Genomic DNA, 26,836 nt, shown 5'->3' with positions numbered 1-26,836 from the left:
TTGGGCATGCTGACCTTTTGTTTTTTATTGAATTGAAGATGAGTTGAAGCTCAACGTTCGTCACTAACAAGGGACTTTGTCCCGTTTGCTTGGCGATTATGGCATTTGCCAAGGAATCATCATTGAACCGCTAGAAACCGCGGTTCTCAGATCGCCATTGTGTCATGTCATTTCAAAGGTAAAAGCGATTTAGTAGGGCTCTGTTTTTTAGCAGGTCGTGGTTGGGGCGAATGCTAACATTCACGTTGATCACTTGCTGAAAGGCAACTTCCACCGCTCCACTTTTTCCTTGGGATCTTCAATTCTAAAAAAGTCATCGTCAAAGATGGTATCTTCTGAATCTATTAGCTCTGTCCTAAGTACGTCTCTGTTCTCTTCAGTTATTAAGAGTTTCAGACACGGAAGGTCATTATCGTTCTTTTTCCTGAATATCTTTTTGATTTTAGGGTCACTAGAATTAACTGCCTGGATCTTGCGATCCCAGTACTTGTTAACTGATAACTTGTAGTTCTCCTTTATGAACAGTTTGATGTTTTTATTCACGACGTCAGTCATAAAACATTCTGATAATTTGTGAAGGATTAAAGAATTTTTTATCAAAACATTCTTGGTATTTATGGTCCTTATTCAACTGATATATGTCGAATATTCAAACAGTGAAAGTTTAGTTGCTTTTATTGAACGTGTGAGTATTACATCCTGGAGTTTTTAAACATTATTCCTTTAAGCTGTATGTTTCATTCACTATTCTCAAAGGAGGACTGTAATGTTCAACACTTCTTGCTTTAGAATTTTTAACAAAAAAAGGTATCGTTTTTTCATAAAATAATTTCGAAATTGTTTTGAGAAATGCATCCATAATTTTAAATAATTTTTAACTGATGTTTGGAAATTAAACTGGAAATATATTCCTTGATATTCTGATTTGACCGGGTTAGACTCCTTCCATGTTTAGAACAAATCTTTCCATCGTTTTGGAAAAAATAAGGTTATTGTACTTTGCTTCAGACAAACCCCTCGAACAGTTCAATTCAAGATGTATTAGATGGGTTCAAGTCATATAAACCCAAACAAAATTATGGTGTATACCAGGGCTGTGTTCTGCCACAGACAATCTTTTTCATTTTTATTAATGGCCTCTGGTCTGAAGCTTCTTATCCACTTGATCTTCAGATAGGATCTTCAACGGCAATGATTGTTAAGCTCATTAAATTTTGACCTTGAATTGTAAAATGGAGAAACAAAAATCACGTAGAATCTAATCCGTTGAAAACTCAATGCTGCCTTCTGTTGTTAAAGCACAATTTACCAGCTTTTCAAATATCCATGAGGGGCACTTGCATCATAAAGACTTAAAACCTCTTGCGAAAGCATCACATACGCGATATCGCTAAAAATGCCGCAAGATGATTGGGTTTATTAAGACGATGCAAGAAGTTTGTCTCCATCTCTATTCTGGCTGTTACCTATAATACCTATATATCATCTCTGGTGCTCTTGCAACTTATTTAAATCTTTTGGCCAGTATTGAAAAAATTGATTGGTGATGATATCATCTTTGAACCATTTACAATGCTTGAACACCAACTCGATGTAAAATTTCTTATCTCACCCTTTCTTTCCATTAATTTAACGAATTATGCTTTAAACAAATATCTACTTCCATTCCTGCCCTAAAATAATAATAAGACGGGCATTTTATAAAAAAACACACACCATATTGACTTAAAGGGTGATTTTTTAAAAGCTATAGAAAGTTTTTCAAAAAAAGAACACATAAAATTAAGAAAAATGCATGAAAACTTTATTTGAGTCGTCGATTGTACTGTTCATTAAATGTAATGTTTGAAGATTATTTCATGCAAATGTTGATCTTGACTGCGTCTCAAATGGTCCATCCGCTTATTCCAATTTGGGCATATTCTTTCCAACATTTTGGCCAATATCTCACGAATAAATGCTTCAATAATGTCTTCCAATGCGTCAATTGAAGCGGGCTTGTCTATATAGACATGAGCTTTAACATAGCCCAAACAATAATCAAGATCTATCGACCGCACCCGAACGTGAAGTAAAATGTTTACCCAACTCGCCTCTCAATAAGTTCATTGTTGCGCGTGCTGTGTGGCATGTGTCAACGTCTTCTTGAAACCACATGTCATGCAAGTTAAGCTCTTGCATTTTGGACAAAAAAAAGTTGGATATCATCTCACGGTATATCTTTGAAGAAGTAAGGCCACCAGCCCATGAACTGCACCAAACTGCATTGGTAGCTTTTGCAATGCTTCTGGCTGACATTCACTCCAAAATAGACAATTCTGCTAATTTACGTACCCATTGAGCCAAAAATGAGCTTCGTCACTGACTGACCATAAAATGGAAGAATCGCCCGATGAATTTTCTTAACAGAGCACGCATTTTGATATAAAAGTTCAATAATTTGTAAGTGTTGTTGGTTTGTAAGACGATGCATGGTTGAATTTTAGACCAAACTGAAGATGTTTGACAGTGAAACAAAACAAGAAAGGTGCGTTAGCTGTTTAAACCAGTGTTGCCAAAAAAATAAAAGCTAAAAAAATCACTTTTATAAGTTAAAAAGTAAGGTTTATGGCTTTGCCATTCTAGCACTCTTTTTGTAAGTATTGTTATTTGTTTTTTAATTTCCTGAACGAAGTTTGAAAATAAAACTCATTTTGATTTTATTTGGATGTTGAGGTCCTCATTATACTGAATACTAAATATAGCAAATAGCAAATAGTTTTTCGATTATTCATTTAGTAAGCCGTATTTTCATACAGCGAAAGTATAGTTCCTCTTATTAAACTGGTGGGTATTGCATCTTGGATTTTTTTTAAATGATTGCTTTCAAAATTTCTTGTTTCATCATTTTAACATTAAAAAATGTTCTTTTTTTTTCATTAAATAATTCCCAAATAGTTTTCAGAAATGTTTCTCTAACTTAAAATATTCGTTTACATTTTTACCAGACTGATGTTTGTAAATTAAAATGGATATATGGTATTTGATTTTCTGGTTTTGGAATTTGGACTTTGCAGAACTCATCCAATCTCTTTGGTATTCAAAGACGAAAAAAAAACAACAATATTTTATTACACAAATAACAAATTTTGCGAGTTTTTAACCCTTTTGAGTATCACTCCGACACGGATCCAATATTCTGCAATCTAAATTTTAGAGATATGTTTATAAGTCATGTTGCATAGGTCATATTGACTCAGATAGGCACAATTCATGTTACCTGCACGAGAACTTTTGTTTATACCTCAAAATTACCCACTGCCCTAAAATTCAATTTGGGTACAAATTTGTTAAAACTCGATCGGAGAGTTAGGGACAACTTACAAACAGTACCTTGCCAATGGCTAATTTGTCTGTTTACTGCCATTTGTCAAAAAATTCGTTTATGGGTTCGGTTCTCAGAGGTATAATTCTTGCTTAAGTTAATTTGAAATTCTACTTAAGTTTTTTTTTTTTAATCTTACATCTCAAAAATTCAGAACAGCAAAATAAATTAAAAAAGAGGCTGGGATGCGACCCACACTGATAACTTCCCATCCCGTCTGTCGATTTGTCTTGCTAAAAAGTTTGCAGGTTTTCGTGTTGGGTTAAAAAAGTTGTTAGTTCAATTATTCTTACAAATTTTTAAATTACCAACAATATTTTTCATACAAAGATATTGTTTTGTTTTAAAATCCAGTTTGGTTAAATAGATTTTTAGTCGAAAAAATGTTTAACCAATTACAGTAGTATTTCTTTAATTTTTGCGTACCATTTTTTGTAGATTTTATTTTTTTTATGAAAAAACTACTTAATATCGAAAACAATATTTTCTGTGAAATAAAAAGAGTTTGAAGATAATATATTTAATTTGTGTAAAGCTATTTGAGTAAAAAGTACATTATTACCAAGTTTTAGTGTTTGTTTTTTTGTTAGGTTTTTATTTTTTGCAAAAAATACTATTAATTAGATTTTCCTCAAAATTTTACTGAGTATTGAATACAATATTTCTTATAATATAAAATTAGTTTAAAGCCATAATTTAAAATGTTTGAAAAGATATTTGAGTCAAAAATCAATTTTTACCAACTTTTGTTAATTCTTTTTTTAGGTTTTTGATTTTTTGTAAGAAAACTGTGAATTCGATTTGTTTCAAAATCTTACTGAATATTGACAACAATATTTCTTGAAAGATAAAAGTAGGTTAAAACCAATATCTAAAGTTTTTGAAAAGATATTTAAGTCGAAATTCAGTTTTTACCAACTTTGAGTAATGTTTTTTTTAGGTTTTTATTTTTTATTTATGATTGGATTTTTCTCAAAATTTTATCAGATGTCAAAAACATTATGTTCCGTTGAGAGAAATTGTTTTGGAGATGAAATCATATTTTGATCGTAAAATTTCCTAGGTGACAATTTTTTTTACAATAACTTCATATGGGAAGTTTAAAATTAAAATTCACATACAAAATCAAAACAGGATAAAATACTTAAGCTATTCTTGTCTATCTTTAATTCACTCAAATAATTAATTATCAGGTGAAGTTTTTGTATTATCTTTAGAGAAAGCTAATCTCTCGCAGTTCGGTGTTATGACTCCGCTTGTACTTGAGCGAGTTAATGATTCTATGGGACCAATTTTTTTTCGCACTCGTACTGTGGCAAGAGTTCTTAAAAATCTCAACATTCATAAATCCGCTGGGCCGGATGGTATCCCCGCTATTGTTCTGAAATGGTGTTCTTCAACGCTGGAAAAACCACTGCGTAAGCTTTTACATCTGTCCTTCTCCTCAGGTCTCGTTTCTAATGGATGGACAACTGAATTTGTCCAGCCTATTCCCAAAAAAGACGACCGATTGCACTTACGTACCTTCTTTCCAAGATCATCGAAAAGCTGATTAATTATCAGCTCAATAAATATCTCAAAGATCGAAAGCTTCTTAATGATCGACAATTCGGCTTTCGTAGCAATAGGTCCACTCGTGATCTCATGGTTCATCTCACCGAACAGTGGAGCAAATCTTTCCATCGTTTTGGAGAAAGTAAGATTATTGCACTTGATATTTCAAAAGCATTTGATAGGGTTTGGCATCAGGCTTTCTTATCGAAAATGGTCGTTTTCGGTTTTCATGAATCCCTGCTTAATTGGATTAGTAATTACCTCTCGGATCGTTGGATGAATTTAACCCTGAAGTCCATACACTAAATACTGGTGGGCCCCAGGGCTCTGTTCTATCTCCAACACTCTTTCTAATTTTCATTAATGATCTCCAGTCTGCAACTTCTTATCCAATACATTGTTTGTTCTCTTAGCTTTTCATATTCGTTTTCAGATTCACATCCCTCTTCTTCGGATGTGGACAAAATATGATAAGCTCATTAAGTTCCGACTTAAACAGCATGGGGAATAAAAAACCGCTTTAATGCTTCGAAAGCGAAATGCTGTCTTGTATCGTTAAAGCGAGATATACCCCTTTTGCCATTATTAGATGGCACTTGCATCGAGGAGACTGAACATCTCGATATTCTCGGTATGTAAACAACCACTTTTTGTTTAACGATCACATACGAGATGTCGCCAAAAATGCCGCAAGATGTCTCGGCTTTCTAAGGCTATGCAAGAAGATTTTCTTCAACTCTGATCTGGATGTTATATACGTCCAAAGCTTGAGTGTAACTCCCATATCTGGACTGGTGCTCCATTACCTGCAATTTACTTAAGCCTCTTGGACTGTATTGAACGTAGAGTATTTAAATTGATAGATGATAATATCATCATAAGCTCATTTACTTCGCTTGAACATCGTCGTAAGGTTTCTTGTCTGATCCTTTTTTATCGTTATTTAAACTATCTATCCTCTAGAGAAATAGCCAGTTGCATTCCTCCCCTTGAACCCTAATAGTCGCGCTTCTAGGTATACCCTTTAGCCCAAATTTGGTCGTACTGTCGAGTACAGAGATTCTTTCTTTAGCCGTACTATGCGAATGTGGAATGCCTTGTCACACTCTGTCTTTCCCAGCCATTGAAATATTCAGGAATTCAAAACCAATGTGCACCGACATCTCCCTTCAACCCCTCTTTCCCTTTCTTAGTGCTCACAATTTGTCTACATAATAAGGGTAGTTTCATTCCCCTGAGTGTGCGCTTATTATGAAAAAAAAGACGTTTCATATCTGAAAATCCAATTTTATTTACGAGGTCAATAACTAAATCGATGTTATTTAAACTTTTCAAGTATAAAACCATTAGCTAATCGAACAACACTTAAAGGAACATCATGAGCATTATTCTCTTTTAAATTTCAAACATTAAATTAAATAACCTTAAATACATAAATAAAATGTATTTATTTAGTTCCAATAGCATAAAACAAATATCAAAAAAGATATAAACTAATTTAAATGCACAATGCGTGCACAACAACTTCAACAACCTCTAGGTACTCATTTGTCGATTATATTCGAATCGATTAATACCTTTCACACGCATTTGTTAGTTACTTAGTTTCACAGTTTAGTGCTTCCTTCCGGTTCATTATTCTTCGCTCTATATAATGTAAATATTCCTTAGAGTTTGTAAGAATATGCTTCCTCGGAAATCTCCTTCCCTCAAGCTTTAACCTATAACAAAGTGCAAAACTATCTTAGAAAGCAATGTTTGTTTTACTCCTCTAGAAAACGTACAATTTTTTTTATTAACTTCCTTGGAGCACGCAAGCCTCGTACAAACCGCATCTATGTATATTCGATCGTCGCGTCTCGTCGTCTTCGACATTGCTACCTTTAACGTTGTTCATGCCCTCCTCATCTGTCATTTCCGTCGCCTCCGTCAACTCCGTCACCGTCGTCATCGTCAATTACCTCCAATTTGTGTGCTTTTCTGTAAATTTTTCGTTAAAATTAATTTTATGCGCAATCAGCAGACATTCAAATTGAATTTTCTTGTCGTCCTTTTCAAGGACATCTGTGAATATTCTATGAATATTTACACATGGTAACTGATGTGATAGTGAATACGTATAGAAAACCACATCTAGATGTATAAAATAGCTTAACGACCAAATAAGGAACATTTCCATTGCAAATAATGATGTGGCACATGTAGGTATATGAAAATGGCGGGCTCTGGCTCGTTGTTAAAAAAGAATTCTACAACCGTTATATAGGATACCCTTATATTTACTTTGATAATGCCACAGAAAAACTAACTCATCCTTGTTGTTTGATTTCCATGTGAATTTTTTCTGTGAAAGTTTTGCAGTGATGGGTAAAAACACATTTTCCACCTCGGAAGAAATCGTTCGTTGATTGTATTTTCATAATTGACTTGAAGAGGTTGGTTATGATGGTGGAAATGGAGGGGTCTAGAATTAAAATAATTTACTAACAATCTTTTTGCTGCACGTGCAGGTGAATTTAATTTTATGGTCTTGCCATTAAAACTTAAATTTATACAGAATGCAATTTTGTATCGTAAGGTTGATTATTAGGGGGAACCTAGGAGCCCTTAGTTATTTTAAAGAGCCTTAATTTACACACTTTAGAGCAGCACTTCACACATTATCCTTTTGGATTTTATTGACACTGCTTTGGAATTATGCGGAAATATAAAAAGAGTTATTTGCTTTGGACGAAAATACTACCCCAACACCACGTTGGTACTCTTAAAACAATCGTAAGTTGTTAGTTAGTTGAACTCACAGCCCGGATATTGATTAATTTTTCTGAATCTCTCCAAGAGATGAAATAATTATTTATTGATGACGTTAATCTCGCTATTGAAGACTCTTCAATTTCAATCTAAGTCGTTATTGTGTTGATTTGTTTTCACCTCCACTCCATCGGAGATCTCCTTCAAAAGGATATAAATAGATTTCCAATATGGTGTGAATAAAAAACAAAGAACAAATCTTTGAGATAAAGGCAAACAAAAATGTCAAGTTTTCGTTCAAACACTTTTCACCTACTTCAAAGACGTATCTAATTAGCAATGAACTATACACAGTTACTTAATTGAACTTAAGTTTTCATCACATTTTAATATATGTATGAATAAATTAAATGGGAAAGTTCAGCACTCTGTGCTTTCAGAAATCTTTCTCATATAGAGTAGATGAAATTTGTTTACACCCTCTTTTTTACACTTAGAGAAAATTCGTTTAATACATTTAACTGCAGTTGGCTTGAGCTTAATTTTACATTTAAGAAATTATGAACTTTAATTTTTAATATATTTTTTTTTATTTAAAAATGATTATTCATTTGTTTACTTTATTGAATTTTTATGAAATTGAAGAACTAGAAGGGCTGCCTATTAAGCTAATTAAATATTAGAGTTATATGTTCATATACATATATTTGTTTATAACTTGCACACACCTAAATATGTTTAAACACAAATTGAATGTTATAAAAATAGGTTAGGGTTTAAATGCACACAATGGTCTTGAGGTTTTGTATTGAAAATTCGAGGAAAAAACAGAGTTCGGTGAAGCATCCCATCCCGTCTGTCGATTTGTATGGCTTGAAAGTTTGTAGGTTTTCGTGTTTTGTTAAAAAAGTTGTCAGTTGAATTATTCTTAAAAAATTACAAATTACCAAAAATATTTTGCAAATGTTGAAATAGTTTGGTTTCAAAACCTATTTTTATTAATAAGATTTTAAGTCGGAAACCAGTAATTGTAGATTCATTTCTTAAATTTTTGTATTAATTATACAAACAAATACAAATAGGATGAATGAAACTTTGAAGTCAACATTTTCTTCTTTTCACGAGATACCGATAACCGAACATTAATTTTTACTAAATTTGCGTACTAGGTTTTGTAGAATTTATTTTTTATAAAAAAAGACTGTTGGATTTTTATAAAAAATTTACTGAATGATGAAAATAATATTTTCTGAGATGAAATAAGTTTGAAGCCGATATTTTGAATTTTGGAATAGACATTTTAGTTATGCTTTTTTAAGGGTTCTTATTTTCTTGTAAAAAAAAATCGTCAATTCGATCTTTCTCAAAATTTTACTGGATGTTGAAAACAATAATTTGTTTAGGGATAAAATTAGTTTAAATCCAATATCTCCTAATTTTAAAAAGATGTTTGAGTAGAAAATCAAATTTTACCAAGTTATTAATTTTGATGTAAGGTTTTTATTAACTGTTAAAAAAAACGTTGTTTTTTATTACAGGAAAATATTTTGGAGATAAAATCATCTTTTGTTCGTAAGATATTTGAGGTGATAACATTTTTTGTTGTTAGTTTCTTTGATAATTAAAACCGTTAGTTAGAATTAAGTTCAGTGTCAAGTCTATCATTTAGCTGGATCTATTTTACCAAACAACCCTGACGAACCGAAATTTTTGCAAATAAACGGTGATTTTTTAAGAGCTTGAGAACTTTTAAAAAAAAAAACGCATAAAATTTGCAAAATCTCATCGATTCTTTATTTGAAACGTTAGATTGGTCCATGACATTTATTTTTTGAAGATAATTTCATTTAAATGTTGACCGCGGCTGCGTCTTAGGTGGTCCATTCGGAAAGTCCAATTTTGGGTAACTTTTTGGAGCATTTCGGCCGGAATAGCCCGAATTTCTTCGGAAATGTTGTCTTCCAAAGCTAGAATAGTTGCTGGCTTATTTGTGTAGACTTTAGACTTGACGTAGGCCCACAAAAAATAGTCTAAAGGCGTCAAATCGCATGATCTTGGGGGCCAACTTACCGGTCCATTCCTTGAGATGAATTGTTCTCCGAAGTTTTCCCTCAAAATGGCCATAGAATCACGAGCTGTGTGGCATGTAGCGCCATCTTGTTGAAACCACATGTCAACCAAGTTCAGTTCTTCCATTTTTGGCAACAAAAAGTTTGTTAGCATTGAACGATAGCGATCGCCATTCCCCGTAACGTTGCGTCCAACAGCATCTTTGAAAAAATACGGTCCAATGATTCCACCAGCGTACACACTGTACGCACTGTACGCATTCGTGTGGTTGGTTTAATGTCCAATAAAGTAAACTGAGTGCGAAACTTGGTCACAATCGCATTAATTGTTTGCTCACTTGGTCGATTATGTAGACCATAAATTGGACGTAAAGCGCGAAACACATTTCGAACCGAACACTGATTTTGGTAATAAAATTCAATGATTTGCAAGCGTTGCTCGTTAGTAAGTCTATTCATAATGAAATGTCAAAGCATACTGAGCATCTTTCTCTTTGACACCATGTCTGAAATCCCGCGTGATCTGTCAAATACTAATGCATGAAAATCCTAACCTCAAAAAAATCACCCTTTATATTTCATTGGTGATTCGGTGAGCGAAGTACAACGGCGAATGTCGATAGCCCCAAATACTTACATAGAATTATTATACGACTTGCAATATTTGTTACATTGTCACAATCCTTACATACGCAGCTTCAAGAGTGCTTTTGAAGCAATGCCATCAAATATAGAAAATTAAAATCAAGTCATTATCAGAGCTGGCCGTGCGCCACCGACAAAACACAGAGATCGTTATAATGCATCTCAGGTTAAAGGTGTAGGCGTATTAATTGTTGGACAAGAATTTACAAAAAGGGATACCGTTTTGCGAGCACGAGATAACACTCTAAGACGTGTAAGTGAAATACAATGGTCTTACGATGCACTGCAGTACCCTTTGATATTTAGTCATGGTGAAGACGGTTATTTATTAACGTTCATTCAGTAACAAGAGCTCCACAAAAAAAAAAATTGTTTTAGCAATGGATTTTTACTCTTACAGGCTTTAAGTCAAAGAAAATTCAAATAATATTTTATTCCGTTGCGGGAAATCACATATTATTCAGTCAGTTTATCTAATGGTAATAGATTACGGATAGTAACTATGCAGAGGAACGTGATTGAAGTTAAAATTCTTTCCGGCTCATTCTCAGGTTACCGATGATTACTAAAGAATACCCGTTCAAATTTAAACGAGTACAATTTCCTATAGAGCTTTGTTTTGCTATGTCTATCAATAAAGCACAAGGACATACACTGAAGGCCTTGACATCACAGATCCCTGTTTTACCCACGGACAATTTTATGTTGCTTGCTTCCGTGTCAGCTAGGCAAAAAATGTATATGCGTATTGTGTGTCTAAGGGGCGAGAAAGTAAATGGAAAACAGCATTTTCCAGCTCATCCCCGAAAAAGGCGAATACTCCTCCCCCTCTAATTACCGACCGATTGCACTAACGTCCCTTCTTTCAAGGTCATGGAAACGCTGTCTAATTATCAGCTCAGGAAATATGTTGAAGATCGAAAGCTTCTAAATGTGGAGCAAATCTTCACATCGTTCAAAAGCATTTGATAGGGTTTGGCATCAGACTCTCTTATAGGTTTTCATGAATCCCTCCTTCATTGGATTAGAAATTACCTTTCGAGTCGTTCAATAGAAGTTGTATTGGATCTATTCAAGTCTAAAAACCACAAAATAAATGCTGGTGTGCCCCAGGGCTTGTTTTTATCTCCAACACTCTTTCTCACTTTTATTAATGATCTACTGTATGCAACTTCTAATCCAATACATTGTTTTACTGACGATAGTACTCTAAAATTTTCATATTCGATTTCAGAATCGCATCCCTCCCCTTTGGATGTGGAACTGCAACGACAAAATATGATAAGTTCATTAAATTCCGACCTATACAGCATTCAGCATCGTACAATGGGTTCAAAAAACCGCGTTTAATTTAGTGCTTAGAAAACCCAATTGCCATTATCTCTGGATGGCACTTGCATCGAGCAGACTGAAAATCTCTATATTCTCGGTATCTGTACCACCAACCACCTTTTTGTGGAATGATCACATACGCGATGTTGCCAAAGTGCCGCAAGATGTTTGGGGTTCCTAAGGCGATGCAAGAAGTTTTTCTGCCCCTTTTATCTGGCTGTTATTTACAAGACTTTTATACGTCCAAAGCTTGAGTATTACTGCCATATTTGAGCTGATTCTCCTGCAACTTACTTAAGCCTCTTGAATAGTATTGAACGTAGATTATTTAGATTGATTGGTGATAATACCATCAAGGATCATTTACGTCGCTCGAAAACCGTCGAATAGTTTCCTGTCTCATCCCCTTTTACCGTGTATGCTCTAGAGAAATAGCCAGTTGTATTTCTACCCTTTTTTAGCCGTACTACGCGAATGTGGAATTCCTTACCACACTCTGTCAAATGAAATGAAATGGCAAATGAATTTTCGACATTAGTATCCCAAATCTATGAATCTTAGCAAATAGTAACCGGCTTAGTAACTTAAAAACAATAAATTACAACCACAAGTTTTACAATGGATGAAGTACGACCTGTGATGAGAATAGAAAGGTCCTTTAATCCTATGCACTGATAATTTATGATTAAAAAAAAATATATACAAAATGTTGGCATTTATAATATACCTTGGATTTGATTTTTGTATTAACAAATATTACTAGCCCTTTTTATTTTTCGATGTTCTAGCCTGCATTCTGTTCAAATTTACGGATGGTTTTATTTCCACTGCCATCATGTACACATGGTATAACTTCACTATTCATTAATTGAAATGAGCCTGTATTATCAGTGGTTTACTAAGGTGTATACGTACTTTTAATTTAATTGACTTTGTATTTGTATCCATGGAAAGTTAACTAAACAACGTATATCAAATTACTTAACGTAGGCATATTCATTTTTCTCTAAATGTATTGAATTCCAAAACCCAATTGACAAATCCCAACTTCAAAATACAATAACTACAAAAAACTACAAAAATACAATAAGTGTAAGAATTAAATATTGCCGAGAAGCAAACAAAATCTCTTTTATTTCTAGCCCAAGACTTCAAGCTCCTATTGCATACAAATCCTCTTTATAGGTGAAAAGGTTAACATTATACTATAGAATTTAAATCTTTTGCTTTAGCTTGATCCCTGCACTTTTTATTTAGATAACACAATGACAAAAGATTTTTTTAAGCAAAATATTTGCTTACAACTTCCATTTTTATATTAAATAAACTTTTCTCTTTTGGAGGAAAGGTCACAGAAAGTATTTAAGGATTTTAATCTTACAAAGAGGTAATGTTTTTCGTGATAGGAAATACTTTTTGAAGATTTGTTAGTTTTATTTTCTAGAAAAAATATGGTCACTTAAATTAGGTACCATAAGTTGAGAATTAACCTTTTATAAATTTATTTCACTACTTTAAGCATAAAATGAAAGCAATTATAAAAAGTAAAAGCAACTTCCATCCCAAAAGTTTGCTACGTGTAAATCTTCTTAACTGAACTAAAGTTAAAAGTTTCATTCAATCGATTTATAAGTTAAAAAATAACCTAACTTATTAGTCCATAAACGATTAGATATTTATGTGTTGATTTTTAATCAGATTAATATTGAAAAACATAAGATTTAATACTATTAGCGAATAGTTTTTTGAACTGCCTATAACTTATCACAACTTAGAAGACTTAAATAAGACTTTTATAAATTATTGTGCGTGTTTGAAAGGAGTTATGTTATTCTTATTACAAATAGAATTTTTATGGATAATAACTTGGATTAGGAACAGAAATAGCAACATAATGAAGATGTAATTCAATTTTACTTTTTCTTTGAGTTATACATTTCGTATTTCTTTTAAGGAATTTAAGAAAATAAATAATTACTTCCAGACAATTGAAGTACACAACTGCGTCGCAGGTTCTTACTTTCTTTTAAAACTTAAAAGATTTTATTTTCAGTAATGTGTAATTAGTCAAAAATTGAAAAACCGAACGGAATTTAAAGGCACCAATTTGTTGGTTTCGTAAAATAATGCAGAATAGGTTGTAGTTCTTAGAAATACAAATATGGCATTTTAAAGTGATAAATAGTACGAGAACAAATATAAAATATGAATGTTTTTTAAATGTGTGGTTTTCAATCTAAAAGCACATTTTGGAGTTTGTGTTTTTGACAGTTGTCACTTGATTTATGTTTAATTCAGTTTGACTTTTTATAATAATTAACTAGCGTCATTTAAGACTGCTGGACTGTTTTTAGTTTGGTTATGTAAAGTCAATTGCCTATGCAAATAAGCTTAAAGGGATTGACGCCTTGGAAGAGAATATTGCTGACATAAAGTATACATTTTGGTGCTGTGAAATAAGGTCAAGTGAAATAAGACAAAATTTCAAAAATTGATCTTATTACACTTTACAAAAGTGATAAAAGGCCAACTTTCGGCAATTGGGTATGTAAAGTTTATTTCCATTTATGGCAAACATTCCTCTTTAAAATGAAATAAAACCAGTCTGGCTTTATTTTTCTTTGTTTAAATGTTATAAGACCAACTGCTGGAAATTGGCTCTATTACACTTACCAAAAGTTAAATATGACCAATTCTTAAAATTTTGGCCTTATTTTACTTGGATTTATTTCACAGCACCATACATTTTCAGTAAACCCGGCCAAGAGATGGAAGAACGCTAAGAGCCATCCGAGACAAGACTTTGCTGAAAGCTTTATTTGTTTCGTTTGTATCCTAACCTTTTTGTGTTTTATAGTTTCAACGCTATAAATACCTTCTATTTTGAACTTATTCTTAATATTTACTTTGATTATTTTTTTTGAACTGAAAAACTAATCGTTTTTGAATTTAATTAAAACTATAAGTGAATATTTTTCGCAATTTAAATTTTACTTAAACTGCATTTCCAACCAAAAATCTTGACTTCAAAACCAAAAATATGGTTTTGAAGTCAAGACTATTGAATTCCCATTAAAACACGTTTATCTTACATTAGCAACTCTTCGATAGATCCTATTTTCTCACGTTTTAAGACATTTTTATAACACATAGGTTTAAAATTAACAAACAAAGCAATATTTTACTAAGAGAACAAGATGTCCTCAATTCGAATCAAGCCTTTAATTTTTTTTTATCACATCAGGTTTTTAGCATATGACAATTTGAAAATGAAAGTGCTAAAAACAACCAAAAACGGGTTTCTAAAGGCTAATTTAACTTAAAATAATTCTTAAAAATAAATTGTATGATTATTTTGGAAAGTAAAAATCTTTATTTTCTATGTACAATTTTAATCATTTTAGTATCTTACTTAGTAACTTTAAATTTTCATCAGTTTTGAGTCTTTACTTAACTCTATATGAAGTTTTGAGCAAATTCTCAATTTAATACCTTTATAGTTTTGAAAAATACCCTTTGATGTTGATTTTTAGTGCTGACTTCGAATCCAAACTGCAATTTTAACTATTTGCTTAAGTTTTAAAAAGAACCCGTTTTCAATATTATTATTATATTTTTCAATTTTTCAAAAACTTGATATAATAGAATTGTTTGGATAACAAACTAAATTTACTTTCAAACCTTTTTGAATTTTTCAATTGAAATCTTTAGTTTAGTTTTTTTCTTTAAGATATATCTAGTTAAATTAAATGTTTTATGATTTAATTTTTAAAAAAAGTTTTTTTAATTTTAACAGCTAACTAGATGTTAGCCGGAGTATCGGATCTTAAGAACTAACTTATACAAACTGAAAAATATTCTCTGTGACTTAAAATCTAGAGTAAAAATACTAAGTCATCACTTTGAAATGTAAACACTCAATCGTGAGAATGTATCCATCAGATAGCATTGATCACAGTCGGATGTTTATACTTCATATCGGACTTGGGTTTGATATTTGATATACATTTAACTCCTCCCTTCTTTTAAATTTTTCGTCCCGAAAAATAAACTAATTTAATGTTATAAACATCCTTTCATCAAATTTTTGAGAATAATGATTACAATAATTATTATCAAAATGTACAAAACTATGTTATTAATGAAAGTTTGGTTGCCAATTGTTTTTATTTCTTCTATTTGTTTAATGTTTTCAAGATGTATTTGATCGATATTTAGTTTTATATTTGATTCTGTTAATTGTCCTTGGAATATTGATGGCAATGGTACATAATTGGTTATTTCTTTTGTTATAAAATTTAAGTTTCCAAGATTTATTGAACAGTTAGAAATTTGTACAACATAGGTTCCATTTAATGTTCTTGTTTTGTTTTCACAATCATATAACTTTCCTTTGTAATTATCTATAAAAATTAAATTTTCTGTTTCTTGTTCAATGCTTGTTTTTGTGTTAAATATATAAGTACAATTTGCATTCATACTGTTTAGTAGATTGGAAATACAGGAGTTTTTAAATAATTTGGTTTTGTTTACATATTAAAATTTCATGAACTTTTAAACAATTTTCTTTTATACCATACATTTCTTTTTTATTTGCTAATATATCTAGATAAGGAATCAAAATTTGTTTGTTATTTTTTGTAACAGGTCTTATTTTTAAATGGTTATAAATTTCGTTAGTAGTTATAGGCAATGAAATAATATAAAGAATCACTTCGCCTTTAATTGCAACGGAAGGGGTTGCATAATTCAATGCTTGTGCATCGTTACCGTAAGGTAAATTTTCTATGACATTTAAAATTTGTGTTAGGTCTTTTTTACAGAGAAGTTTAGAATTTACTATTCCCTGTTTTGCCCAATTTATTGCATTTGAAATGTCTTCTAATTCTTCTTTTAACATTAATAATTTATTAAAAATTGCCTGCATAAAATATTCATTAGGGATTTCGTTAAATTTCTTTAAAATAAATTTATAATTTTCTATCATCTTGTTTGTGTTATCTAGTATGTCCCTATTGATTACATATTGTTTGTTGTTGTCTCTATCCATCACTAAGAGTTTAGGAGTCGTATAATAATATATGAGTTCAAATACTTTGTCTTTAAGATAAACTGCAGATTTGTTTTCTATGGGAAATATTTTTGTAAATTTAGAAAATTTATCTATTGATGTGAGAAATAGTTGGCCATCTAGTTCCATAATGTCAATGTGAACTATTTCAGTTGGGTAGTTTGGAACGGGGGTTCCCTGAAGTTCTTTTTGTGTTGGATGACGGTCATATTTATTTTCTTTGCATATTTTGCAATTTTTTAAAACTTCTTTTATTTTCGTATTCATGTTTGGGAAGTAATACTCTTGGATTATTTTTTCTTTATTTTCTTTCATACATCTATGAGCTTTTCTATGCTCTTGGTGGATTATTTCTAAAATTTGTTCTTCATCGATTAAATCTGTTACTACTTTTTGTGTAAATCTTATTTTTAAACTTTTATTAAAGTTTTCTTTATAAACTTCTTGTATAAGTTGCATTAACTTTTCTGGAGCTTTTAATCCATTAATTATATCTGGTCTCATCTCATTCTTAAATATATTTCTTATAATTTCAGCATTAAAAAAGTTCTTTATTATAGTTTTCCTATGATATCCAGGTTGTGGTAGTTCGTATATTCTGTCTTCTTCTTCACCTTCTATGATTATTACCTGATTTTTAAAGACATTGAGTGGGGCTCCTGTGCATATAATTAGATCTGTATTATCTTCTTCGGCAATGTGTTGTGTCATTAAAGTTGATGCTGGGTTACATTCACTAATATTCATTCTTGATAGTGCATCAGCAACGTGGTTTGTTTTTCCTGGTTTATAAATTAGCTCGTAGTTATATTCTTCGAGTCTCGCTTTCCATCTTTTTAATTTAGAATTATAATTTTTGTTGCTTAGAGAAAATGTTAGAGGTTGGTGATCGGTTATTATTTTAATTTTTTTTGCTCCATAGAGATAATTTCTTAGGTGGTCTAATGCCCATATTATTGCAAGCATTTCCTTTTCATTTGTAGCGTAACCTTGTTCTGTTTTGTTTAAGCTTCTGGAGATGAAAGTTATCGGTTTATCTTTACCTATTTCACCTTGAGATAGTACTGCGCCTAATGCGTAGTTTGATGCATCTATTGTTAATATAAATGGTTTGTCAAAGTCGGGGAATATTAATATATCGGTTGATATCAAGTAGTTTTTTAGGTCATTAAAGGCTTTCCTTTGATATTCATTAAATTTAATCGGTACCTTTTTTGATTGATTCTTACTAGTTTTTGCATGTTCACCTGATGTGAGAAGGGTTAATGGTTTTGCTACTTTTGCAAAATCTTTAATGAAACGTCTGTAGTAGGATGCTAATCCTAAAAATGATTTTAATTCTTTAAGGTTTGTTGGTTCTTGGGTATTTTGAATTGCTTGTATTTTTTTTGGGTCTGCTCTGATACCTTTTCCCGAAATTATAAAACCTAAGTATTCTATTTCTGTTTTAAGAAATTCTGTTTTTTCTAGATTTATTTTTAAATTTGCTTTACTGAGTTTACTTAAAATGAGTTTAATATGTGAAAGATGTTCTTCAATAGATTTACTAAATATAATTATGTCATCGATGTACACGTAGCATATTTTTCCTATGCATTCTTTAAGTACATCATCTATCATACATTGAAATATTGCCGGGGCATTTTTTAATCCGAAAGGCAATCTGAGAAATTCATATTTTCCGTTTAGGGTAGAAAAAGCAGTTTTTTCTATGTCCTTTTCATTCATTAGTATTTGGTGGAATCCTGACGTAAAGTCAATAGTTGTGAAGAAATTAGATTCTCCTAGATTCGCAAGAATAGTTCCTATATCGGGTATAGGGTATGTATTTGCTATGGTTACTGCATTTAATCTTTTATAATCAATTACCATTCTGTATTTTCTTTCGCCATCCTTATTTAGTTTTTTGGGTACAATCCAAATAGGAGCGTTGTATGGTCAAGTTGAGGGTCTGATAACATTGTCTCTTAATAATTTCTTAATTTCTTTGTCTATTTCTTGTCTCATACATACTGGGTATGGATATAATTTTGCATATATAGGGGTGTCTACACAGGTTTTGATTTCTGCTCTTACGTTTGTTACAGCAGTGATTTTGTCATCGGGATTAGTGAAAATGTTTGAAAATGAATTTAAAATATTATTGAATTCCTGTCTTTGTAAAGAGTTAAGTAAATCGTTATTTAAAACTGAATTGACGTCAACTGACCGTCTTATTTCTAAAGGTATAGTGATTCCTGGATGGATAGTTAAAATAGATTTATTTCTATCAATAATTGCTTTTAGCTCTCGAAGAGTATCATCCCCAATGATACCATCGAATGAAGTTAATGAGGGTAAAATGTAAAATTTTATTAAAGTATTGTTTCCATAAGTTGAAAATATTTTTCCTGATGCTGATTTCTCAATTTTTACCTTTCCTCCTACTGAATTTATATAAAAAGGTTTTTCTAAGACTATTTGTTTAGCAGTATGTTCCGGTTTAATGAAATTTTTGTTAGCGCCTGTGTCTATGAGAAAATTTAAACATTTTCCATTTGGTGCATTATATTTTATGTAGGGAGTTCCGCTGACCCTATCATGAGAAAATTTAGTTCCTGTCCTTGTAGTTCATTTATGTCATCGAATTCTTCATAAAGATGTTCTGAGTATTGTTCCATTTCGTTATTTGCTTCAAGATTGGTTTGGAATACTCTTTGTTGTTTTGGAGGTCCTGGTGGAGCGTCATTGTTTGGTATTGGTCTTTTAAATTGTTGTGGTTGTGATTGCTGTTGTTGTTGATGATGATTTATATTCCATCTATTTTGGTTCCAATTATTCTGAGGGCTCGACTGAGTAAATTGTCGTGGTCGATTCATATAATTAACTTGTCTAGTCTGAATGCTTCTGTCTACATCCATCGGTTCCGGTCTAGGTTGTCTAGGTGGTAGTACAGGTCTGTAATTATTGTGTTGTTGTCTATTCACGTGAGAATATAACACATTTTTTTGTTGTTGGGTCAATTGATGTTGTCTCGATTGTGAGTTTTGCATTGGTTGCGAATACGTAAATTTTCTTGGATTTTGTACTGGAGGTACAAGAGAGTTATGAGCAAGAGAGTTATGAGGGACTACTATCGGATTAGTAGAATTACTACGCGTAAAATTGGTAACTCTGTAGCTCTTGTTTTGTAATTCAAGACATGCTGAGTATGCTTCAGGCAAGGATTTTGGATTTTTTATAGAAATGAGTCTAGATAAATCGCCGTTAAGGCCCCTGATGAAGGTATCTAATGCTCTATTTCTATGACCTTCAATAGTGTTAGCCATTGTTTCCAAGCTTAAACACTCGGTTTGAACTTTATTTATTATTAGGGTTAACTGGTGGTTTACTTCACCGAAATATTTGTCGATTGTTTTTCTTCCTTGATATAGGGAATATAGTTGGTATTCAAGTGTTCTTATATCTCGTTTGTCTGCATAATGCAATGACAAACATTTCTTTATGGACGTCCAGTCCTCGTCTGGTATGTTGTAGGCGATTAAAGCAGTGTCTGCTTCATCTGTAATTTTTTGTCGTATAGACCTTATAATTGCCCTATAAAGTGGCTTCTTTTTAATAACCCTATAATCTTCTAAAACGTTTTCAACTGATTTTACCCAGGAAGCGTATTTTGTCGGGTCACCATTAAAGAGTCGTATTTCTTTAACAGGATCGGGAATTCTGTTTTGGGATTGCAAATCCGCTTCAGAAGTTGGTCTGGCCAAAACTTCCGGTTGTTCGATTAAGAACTGGGATTGCGTTTGCATCTGCAGGAATTGCCTTTGCAGATCAGTTATTGCTTTAATTGAAGCATTAATTGAACCGGTAAGGTTCATAATATCAGCTTTTAGCTGATCAACAGTTGTTTCTAATGACATTTTTGATTATCTTTTTTCTTTTCTTTAACAATATTTATGTGTTTTAATTTTGTAATGCTCTTATTTATAATAAAATAATTTCAAAAAATATAGTTATATATGATAATTTCACTCAATTTCCATTTAGGTCCAGTAATGTGTGGATAGCGATCTTCCCTTGGAGATTCTGCACTGATTTTCCTTTATTTTATTGATTAAAAGTTGTTGCTTGTCTTTCTTTTTCTTTTATTTTGCACTCTTTAAGCTTGCATTTATTTTAAATTGTTTTATTAATGTTTTTCTTTTTTCCACAGGTTTTTTTATATTTGTATTTATTATATTTTCTTTTATCTTATCAATTACAAGTAGTTGTTTTTTCTTTTATTATTTTACACTGTTTATAGACTTGCATGTACGTATTTTCACACATTTCCTTTATTTATCAAGATCATTTATTTTCGTTTTAAATATGTTGTACTTATTTGAAATTTATTTTTTATTGAATTTCGAACAATTTTTTCCACTTACACTAAAAAAAGGTTCCTAGTCATCGCAACGACTTAGCGGGGTAGCGCACGGAATAAACCCTATTTCGATTCGAGAACCAAGCTATTCACTTGACCAAACCCGAATTTCTCCCGTTTGTTTGTGATTTTATTTTTTCGTCACGCACTACTATTGGTTCGGCGAAATGGTACGGTTGTAACTAGTTATCTTTCGAAAACTTAGCTTAGCTTAAGGCTCTACACGTTGGGCGCCAGTTAAATTAAATGTTTTATGATTTAATTTTTAAAAAAAGTTTTATTAATTTTAACAGCTAACTAGTTGTTAGCCGGAGTATCGGATCTTAAGAACTAACTTATACAAACTGAAAAATATTCTCTGTGACTTAAAATCTAGAGTAAAAATACTAAGTCATCACTTTGAAATGTAAACACTCAATCGTGAGAATGTATTCATCAGATAGCATTGATCACAGTCGGATGTTTATACTTCATATCGGACTTGGGTTTGATATTTGATATACATTTAACTATCTTTAAGATATTATGAAGATTTTTTAATTTTTATATGAAACTAGCTGGATTACCCGGCTTCACCCGGGAGGTATATAACTATTTTATATAAAAAAATGAGGATGAAAAAACTACTATTGTACCTTTTTTTATTTATTAATTTACATATTATTTCTTTTAGGCTTTTTGAATGCACAACAGAAATTTCACTTGTTATTTATATTTCCTATCGTACCATGAGATCAGTGATTCAGTGATATTTGAATTTTATATGTATAGATAGCAAATAATTGGCTAACATTATTGGACTTTATTATGCCCTTTAATTGAAAAAAGCTGCATGACAATGGGTAAAGAAATTTCGAAGCCAAACAGTAGTAAAGATTTCCTCTTTTGCTTGATTTCAGTTTTATATATATGGATAATATAAATATTTCAACTGAATAAAGGGATTATAGATTTGATTTTCAAAACCATCCCGAATTTTATTGAAAAAGCTGTTTCATAAATTTAGATCGTCTCAAAAGCCATATATTGTATTCCTTAACGTTATTATTACTTAACTTATTATTTATTTTGCTGGTAAATACATAAGTATTTAATATATTGATATTTTTCAATACTATATTTTTGTTAAGATTTTGTATTCATTCTCAATGTTTATAAAACAATAAAAAAGTCTGTTTTAAAAGTTTGAACTCATCTTTTAATACATGTTATGGGCTCAGACCCTAACACAAGAAATAAGTTGCGTGATTTAAATTAATTGCATTTGTCGTTAGCCTAAATTATTCTTAATGGATTGCTCATTATTTACTACAGTTAACAGCAAAAATTCCACACAATTAAGCAAATCATTCGTTACTTTGGCCTGGCCTCAACCAACATGCGTCTCCAGCCAGCTCAGTCCCTAGTTAGCTATCTCCAGTTTCGCACGCCAAGCTCGTTGAAGTCTTCACCCACCTGAGTGTGCCACCTGAGTCGCGGTCTTCCTCTACTGCGCCGTCCCTTGGGATTGGATTTGAAAACCTGGACTTTAATTCTGCTAGATAGTTCAGTCTCCATCTATGCATACGGGACTAAAAATCACCCGCAGAATTTTTCTCTAGAGGCATCCTAAGACGCACTTATCTTTCTTTGACAGGGTCCAGTCCTCAGCGATATAAATGAGAACCGGGATGATGAGTGTCTTATAGCAGTGATTTTAGATGCTCGAGAGAGGACCTTACTACTCAATTGCCTTCTAGGTCCAAAGAAGCAGAAATTTGCAAGAGTTATTCTTCGTTTGATTTCAGCGCTGGTGTCATTGTCGGTGTTAATAGCGGTGCCTGGGTAGACAAAGTCCTTAACAACCTCAAAGTTATAGCTGTCCATGGTGACGTTTTGTCCAAGTCGCCGTCGTTCAATGTTCTTTTTCGATGACAACATATACTTGGTCTTGCCCTCATGGACCACAAAACCCATCTTCTTCGCTTCCGTCGCAATGCTCAAAAATGCTCCACAGACATCACGCTTTGATCTTCCAATTATGTCAATTTCATTTGCGTATCCGAGTAATTAGATGGACCTTCGGAAAATTGTGCCTCTAGTGTTAACGGTTGAGTTTTGCACAATTCTTTCCAGAACGATATTGAAGAAGTCATATGACAGTGCATCGCCTTGTCTAAAACCTTTTTTGAAATCGAATGTATTGTTGAGATCTTTTACGACCTTGATAGGGCAGCGTGCATTCTTCATCGTCATTCTGCACGAACGGATAAGTTTGACAAAAAAACCAAAACTAGACATTGCTCTGTAGGGCTCTTCGTTGTTTAAACTTAAAGCAATTAAATACTAATTTATCGTTCCTAATGGAACATTAAGGAGCGTTTTTATGGTAATTATTTTCTAACCAAAAAAACGTAAACTTCAAAATTACCATTAATTATTTTAAAATTTAAAGTCCTTTCGTAAAAACACACCTCTTTTTTTAATTCCGTTTTGTGTGGTGAATAAGTAAATCAGCCTCTACATTGCATGAACCTGAAAGAAATTTCCTTGAAAAATCTGATAAGACTTTGATTACCGTCAAAACGGATATGAGGTATTTCCCGGGAGCAATTTTAACACCTTTCTTGTAGGTTTTCTTTCGTGTTTTCATTGCTGTTGTTGTTGTTGTTTGTTTTATAGCCCTACCCACAATTCTTAATGCTTACACGTAAATAAGTTAGATGTAAAAAATAACCACAACAATTTGTAATGTGGCATATATATTTGTATACCTATCTAACCTATAGACTCCCTTAACACAAGTCGTGATTTTGTGTTTCCTTTTTGTTTTTGGGCTAACTTCTAGTATTGTACCTGTTTTTTTAATCTAGCAAGCGATAGTAAACTTTAGAAGAGAGTCGAAGTCAAGTCAACCTAAACAGTTCATATCGTGATCGCCTGACAGAAGGACACTCACGCGCTATAACTCTCCTAGATACTACTTTTCAAATATATTATATACATATATAAATATAACTATATCTTGTCCTCTAATAGTTGTTCTTGTTGTATTTGTATTTGAAGTTCAAAAGTGAAAGAAATACAAAACAAAAAAAAACACAATGTTCTCTTTGAAGGATAAAAAAGGACATTTTCATCGTGTGTATAGTAGTATAAGTTAATTAATAATTTAAAAAGAATTTTATCGATTTCCATGGGATATAATGGATAAAATAAAAATTAATAAAATTCTCTTCGCATTTGTTTGACATTCACTGCAATCACTTGCAGGTGGATAGTCAGTCCTAAGGTCGAGGTAGTTACATTTTATTGAAAAGTTTAAACTGAGTATTTCACTTGGAAAATCGATGTTGACAGAAGTTTTTATTTTTCTGTTTAAATTAAAAAATCAAATCCTTAATCAAATTCAACTTTGAAACACAGTGGAAATAAATAATAGAAGAAAACCAACACCACTCTCAGTCAAAATGAATTTAATGTTCCGAAAGAATTTCCGCGAAGGTGGCGCTGCGAAGTCTGGAGGAGGAGGTGGTAAGCTCACGAGTAAAGTGAACAGGACCAAGCGCTCCCGTGACATGGGTATCTCGAACACAGCCGCCGAGGACATTCACTATCGAACACATTTGTTCTTTCAACCAAATCGACAGGGTGTCGATTTCAATGAAGGTATATCTCAGTTTGTGTAGTCCTGCAAATCAAAAAACAAAATTTTAGGGACACACACAAAACATTCAAAGGTTCCAAAAAATTAAGAAAAGGATTTGGTTCTAGCACAATTTACTAACCTTCCAATGCATTCATATAAATTAACAAAATTTACACAAATACACAGAAATACAAAAAAAAACAAAAATAAGTATACATACAACATTAAGTCTTAAGTAACACACATTTTTGTTTTTAACCACAACAACATTTTGTTGGTTTAAATAGTTTATAAATAAAAAAGAAAAACCAAAAGGTAATTTTACAAAAATTTTATTTTTTTTGAAAACTAGGTGCATTTTAATCTTAGTTTCCAGTTGGCTTATCAGGAGCATGGTGTAAGTTGGAAGCATTTTGTGGTGAATAATTTAAATATGAACATAAATTGCTTGTCATTATGTATACATAATGTATAATATGTGTATATATTTATATGTGCCTGATGCATTCGTGTATATTTTAAAAAATCTACTATATTATACAGGATAACAGCGAAGTGAAGAGAAAAGTGTAAAGTGATGTAAAGTTTATTAAGATTTGTATGTTTCTTTATTGAATATTTATGTGTACTGAAAATTTGTAAATTTATTTGTATAATATTTGTGTTGCTTTGGTTTTTTATAATTATTAACTAAAACAAATAAATGTTTATACTAATAATTTACTTTCCTAATACTATAAGCAGAAATAATTTAAATTTTCTCAAAAACTTTTGTTTTCCAAAAAGGCGAATAAAATACAACTTCGTATAAGGAAGTTGCATTTTCAAAACTCTCTGCTTAAATAATTCCCAACTTTGTGAAATTGATTCTAAAAAGTGTCAGAAAATTAAAAAAATATGTATTCTTCAAATAATTTACTGCAATTTCATGTCACAGAAACTTGCGAGCCTAAAAATATTTAGTGCTGGACAGAATTTCAACATAAATAAACAGGGTTATTCAATTTGAGGTTTCAAAAGTAAACATAAATAAAACACACATAGAATGTTTATTTTCATGATATTTCTTTTTATCATAAAGTTTGAACTTTGAAAATTGGTGTGAGACACTGCATCATTGAAATGACCACCACGCGAATTGTTGCAATTATGGATTCTTTTCAGGTAATTTTCGACAACTTTTTGACACATATTCGTTATATGGCGGTATTTCATCCATAACTGAATGCTTTTTGTAAGTGCTCAAGAGTTAAAGGTTTATCTGCATAAACACAGTCTTATAAGTAGGTCCACAAAAGAAAGCCATATTCGCTCGAGTTTTGTGGCATGTGGCACCGTTTTGTTGAAATCCACATTCTCCAAGTAGTATTTGTCCATAGCAGACAAAAAAGAGTGGGTTATCACATGACCATAACGCTCTGGATTAACAGTGACAGTCGTGCCATCATCGTTTTCGAAGAAGTAAGGTCCAATCACACCTTCGAACCAAAAAGCGCACCATAACAGTGACATTTTGTGGATGTAATAGCCTCTCTTAAATTACTTGAGGATTATCAAAACCCTAAATACGACAATTTTGTTTATTAAATACTCTGGGAGAAATTTCCTTCATCGCTGAAGAAAGTTTTGTTCCAAAAAAACCAACCGCCTGCTCCTTTTGTTAAAGCGACGTATCTACGACGTTGAAAATAGTCAGCTGGCTTCAACTGTTATACTTTATATGGATGTAAGTGTAGATCCAAATGAAAATGAAAAATAATGTGCTGTTCAGTAAGACAGTCCTTATTCCTAAGAACGAAGAAGAATCGACTTATTCATGTCTTCGGCAACACTTTCCCTTACATCAGCAAAATTTCAGGGGTAAGCTCGAAACGATGATGCACATGCCTCTAATAACTGTAACCAATTCAGTCTCTTCAAATTTCATCACAATTTTGCCAATTGCTTGCGTAGTTCGAGTATAATGTAAACCATGATTTTCTCTTAAAGCTTGATATGAGTCTGTGGTAGAAACAGGGCT

The 26,836-nt window shown here is 31.9% G+C and overlaps 1 protein-coding gene across 6 annotated transcripts in view; it reads left to right on the top strand.

The window, feature by feature from the left end:
* The window catches only part of LOC129941431 (uncharacterized), a 182,687-nt gene that overhangs the window by 121,614 nt on the left and 34,237 nt on the right, over positions 1 to 26,836 (top strand). Inside the window, exons 1-2 of one of the 6 annotated variants that reach the window (XM_056050055.1) lie at positions 24,134 to 24,465; positions 24,594 to 24,836. The exons of 2 other annotated variants lie outside the window; for them this stretch is intronic. In XM_056050055.1, the coding sequence (XP_055906030.1) occupies positions 24,638 to 24,836 (199 nt within the window). In that variant the 5' untranslated portion in view covers positions 24,134 to 24,465; positions 24,594 to 24,637. Of the gene's footprint in view, positions 1 to 24,132; positions 24,837 to 26,836 lie in introns of those variants that run through there. 3 more of the 6 variants (XM_056050054.1, XM_056050057.1, XM_056050053.1) reach the window with 3 other exon arrangements.

This window comes from Eupeodes corollae, chromosome 1 (assembly GCF_945859685.1).
Source record: "Eupeodes corollae chromosome 1, idEupCoro1.1, whole genome shotgun sequence".
NCBI lineage: Eukaryota > Metazoa > Arthropoda > Insecta > Diptera > Syrphidae > Eupeodes > Eupeodes corollae.
The sequence above is the reverse complement of the archived record's forward strand: the minus strand, read 5'-3'. Positions and strand labels throughout refer to the sequence as shown.